Source organism: Electrophorus electricus, chromosome 5 (genome assembly GCF_041902795.1).
Source record: "Electrophorus electricus isolate QZ-2024a chromosome 5, ASM4190279v1, whole genome shotgun sequence".
NCBI lineage: Eukaryota > Metazoa > Chordata > Actinopteri > Gymnotiformes > Gymnotidae > Electrophorus > Electrophorus electricus.
The window spans coordinates 31349666-31354665 of record NC_137501.1 but is presented as its reverse complement, the minus strand read 5'-3'; the positions used below and the strand labels follow the sequence as shown (position 1 = coordinate 31354665).

At 41.0% G+C, this 5000-nt stretch overlaps 1 protein-coding gene across 6 annotated transcripts in view; it reads left to right on the top strand.

Moving 5' to 3' along the window:
* Positions 1-5000, top strand: part of LOC113591681 (adhesion G protein-coupled receptor L3) — a 242709-nt gene that overhangs the window by 196258 nt on the left and 41451 nt on the right. For all 6 annotated transcript variants that reach the window (XM_081714797.1, XM_035529972.2, XM_035529968.2 and 3 more), the window contains one exon: positions 4725-4934. In XM_081714797.1, coding sequence (XP_081570923.1) covers positions 4725-4934 — 210 coding nt within the window. The remainder of the gene's footprint in view (positions 1-4724; positions 4935-5000) is intronic.

Here is a 5000-nt window from a genome sequence, read left to right as displayed (position 1 = left end):
ACCCACAGCTACACCAGAGGGAAAGAGAGAGATGTGGGGAGAGAGGGAGGGAGGGAGGGAGGGAGGGAGAGAGAGAGAGAGAGACTCCTGGTATGGATGGATGATTCTTTAGGATTCATGTGTGCAGTAAATATTATTACATTACACCACATATGATGTGTGTGTGTTTGTGTGTGTGTGTGTGTGTGTGTATGCGTGTGTGTGTGTTTAATATAGATGCATAGGTTCCTATAAGTCTGCCTCCGGAGAACTACCTCTAAAGTACATTCTGCTGAGTATGCATTATGCTTGATTTACTTACAGCTCTGTGACACACATACACACACACACACACACATACACACAAACACTTTCAAGCTGGCTAAGATATAGAACAGATATACAGCATTAAGTGTAATCTCTTTCTCACACAGTACTTCTCTACTTACACAGTAGAGAAGTGTACTCTCTCTCACACACACACTCACACACACACACACACACACACACTCACACACACACTCACACACACACTCACACACACACACACACACACACACACACACACTCACACACACACACACACACACACACACACACACACACACACTCACACACACACACACAGACACACACACACACACACACTCTCTCTCTCACACACACACTCACACACACACACACACACACACACACACTCACACACACACTCACACACACACACTCACACACACACGGTCATGTTTATTTTCTCTTGAGGATAAAGAATAAATGTGTGTCATGGCAAAAACAACAGGATCTCTTAAAAAAGTTTGTTCACACACACACACACACACACACACACACACACACACACACACACACACACACACACACACACACACACACAGCCTCATCCATGTCAGCTGAATTAGCTGAGCATGTTCCTGTGTGTTTCTCTGTTAATGTTCATGAAAAGCGTTAATCCTCTGGGACCCATACATCCAGAGACCCAAGCTTTGTGGCATACATGCTGATATCAGTCATACACTTCCTCCCTCCGTAGGGACCCTTCGGAGTGCGTACTATGGGGATCTAGGGAGTGAGCAGCTACCCACCGTATCTGGGAAGTGCTCTAATCCGTCAGCCAGTTGGCAGCTCCACCCCTAATTACCAGGTTTAAAAAAAAACCTCAAGTGTGTGTCTACTGAACGAATGTGCACACCAACCGAAAAAAAATGGGTTCAAGAGGGCTGCAAAACCCTGTGTGTGTGTGTGTGGTGGCATATGCGATCCCTCCGGGTCCTGCGCCAGCATTTGGCACAGAGCTGATCTCTGCTAACTGCGTGTTGAGGTGTTTGTGTGTTGTGTGATGGCTGTTTGTGTGCTGCTGGTGAAAGGAGAGGGAAGGCATACACTACAGACACTACAGACACAATACAGACACTACAGACACAATACAGACACTACAGACACAATACAGACACTACAGACACTACAGACACTCGGACACAATACAGACACTACAGACACTACAGACACTCGGACACAATACAGACACTACAGACACTACAGACACAATACAGACACTACAGACACAATACAGACACAATACAGACACTACAGACACTACAGACACAATACAGACACAATACAGACACAATACAGACACTACAGACACAATACAGACACTACAGACACAATACAGACACAATACAGACACTACAGACACTACAGACACAATACAGACACTACAGACACTACAGACACAATACAGACACTACAGACACAATACAGACACTACAGACACTACAGACACTACAGACACTACAGACACAATACAGACACTACAGACACAATACAGACACTACAGACACAATACAGACACTACAGACACAATACAGACACTACAGACACTACAGACAATGCAGACACTACAGACACTACAGACACTACAGACACACTACAGACACAACAGACACAATAGACACTACAGACACACTACAGACACTACAGACACAATACACACACTACAGACACTACAGACACAATACAGACACTACAGACACTCGGACACAATACAGACACTACAGACACTACAGACACAATACAGACACAATACAGACACTACAGACACAATACATACACTACAGACACTACAGACACAATACAGACACAATACAGACACAATACAGACACAATACAGACACCACAGACACAATACAGACACTACAGACACAACACAGACACTACAGACAATACAGACACAACGCAGACACTACAGACACAACACAGACACTACAGACAATACAGACACAATGCAGACACTACAGACACAATACAGACACAATACAGACACTACAGACACTACAGACAATACAGACACAATGCAGACACTACAGACACAATACAGACACTACAGACACAATACAGATACTACAGACACAATACAGACACAATACAGACACTACAGACACAACAGACACAATACAGACACCACAGACAATACAGACATCAGACACAATACAGACACAATACATACACTACAGACACAATACAGACACAATACATACACCACAGACACAGTACAGACACCACAGACACAATACAGACACAATACAGACACCACAGACACAATACAGACACAATACAGACACAACAGGCACTACAGACACAATACAAACACCACAGACACAATACAGACACTACATGCACTACAGACACAATACAGACAGTACAGACAATACAGACACCGCAGACGCTACAGACACGATACAGACTCTACAGACACAATACAGACTCTACAGACACACTTCAGACACACTACAGACACTACAGACACATCACAGACACTGCAGACATAATACAGACACCACAGACATACTACAGACACACAACAGACACAGTACAGACTCTACAGACACAATAAGACTCTACAGACACAATGCAGACTCTACAGGCACAATACAGACTCTTTAGACTGTACAGACTCCCAGCTCAAATGGGTCAACACCTGAGAGAGAGAGAGAGAGAGAGAGAGAGAGAGAGAGAGAGAGAGAGAGAGTGAGAGAGAGAGAGAGAGAGAGAGAGAGAGAGAGAGAGAGAGGAGCACTATTTGCATTTATCCAGTATTTCATTCAAATTATTACTTTATTAGGTCATCAGATAGATGTGACCCAAAGCACTTTAAAGTGTGTGTATGTATATGTGTGTGCATGCACGTGTGTGTGTGTGTGTGTGTGGGAATCAGTTTGTAGTACCAGGATACTCCCAGGATATTCACATTGGGGAAGTTTGCTACATTAAGGCCCTGTAGTTATTGATGGGCGGGACTTTTAGTGGCTTGGATGGGCCATGGTGGTGTGTTTCCCGCACAGTCTCTCAGGACCAATAAAAGTCCCGACCTGCCATTCCACGAGATGTTTGTATAGACATATATTTTTAGGTAGTGGTAGGTCTGTGGTGAAGGTACTGGACTTGTAAGTGGAAGGTCACGGGTTGAAGTTGCCACTGTTGGGCCCCTGAGCAACACCCTTAACCCACAATTGCTCAAGTTGTACTCAGTCATAACTGTAAGTCACTGTGGATAAAAGCATCAGCTAAATGCCATAAATATTTACTGTTTTCACATTTTGTGACTTTGGTGTGAGATTCTTATGAGTGTGTGAGTTAAGACCTAAATGTGTGAGTTAAGACTTAAGTGTGTGAGTTAAGACTTAAATGTGTGAGTTAAGACTTAAATGTGTGTGAGCTAAGACTTAAGAGTGTGTGTTTAATGTCTGGTTCATTGCCCAAATGATGGTTGAGTTCTCAGTTCTCTTAAAAAATAAAATACAGTTCTCTTATAGATAAAATGCACTTCTCTCTTATAAATAAAATACAGTTCTCTCTTATACATAAAATAAAGCTTTCTCTTATGAATAAAATACAGTTCTCTCTTAAAAAATAAAATACAGTTCTATCTTATGAATAAAATACAGTTGTCTCTTAAAAAATAAAATACAGTTATCTTATAAATAAAATACAGTTCTCGTTTATGAATAAAATACAGTTGTCTCTTAAAAAATAAAATACAGTTCTCTCTTAAAAATAATGTCTGGCTCATTGTGCAAATGATGGTGGAGTTCTCAGTTCTCTCAAAAAATAAAATACAGTTATCTTATAAATAAAATGCAGTTCTCTCTTATAAATAAAATGCAGTTCTCTCTTATAAATAAAATACAGTTCTCTCTTATACATTAAATAAAGCTTTCTCTCATGAATAAAATACAGTTCTTTCTTATAAATAAAATACAGTTGTCTCTTAAAAAATAAAATACAGTTCTATCTTATGAATAAAATACAGTTGTCTCTTTAAAAATAAAATACAGTTCTCTCTTAAAAATAATGTCTGGTTCATTGCGCAAATGATGGTGGAGTTCTCAGTTCTCTCAAAAAATAAAATACAGTTCTCTTATAAATAAAATACAGTTCTCTCTTATAAATAAAATACAGTTCTATCTTAAGAATAAAATACAGTTGTCTCTTAAAAAATAAAATACAGTTCTCTTATAAATAAAATACAGTTCTCTCTTATGAATAAAATACAGTTGTCTCTTAAAAAATAAAATACAGTTCTCTGTTATACATAAATCACTTCTGTTTGTCTCTCTCTCCCTTGAACTTGTATGTTGTTTAAAGCATTCAGTTCAAATCCAGACTCTGTGTGTGTGTGTGTGTGTGTGTGTGTGTGTGTGTGTGTGTGTGTGTGTGTGTGTGTGTGACAGAATGCTGCGCCGGTCCACGAGCTCCTCCTGGACGTCATCACGTGGGTGGGGATCCTGCTGTCTCTCGTCTGTCTTCTCATCTGTATCTTCACCTTCTGCTTCTTCCGTGGCCTGCAGAGTGACCGCAACACCATCCACAAGAACCTGTGTGTCTCACTCTTCATCGCCGAGACACTCTTCCTCACCGGCATCAACCGCGCTGACCAGCCTGTAAGACACACACACACACACACACACAATCAGAGAGAGAAGGAGGTGGAGAGACAGTGATTCAGA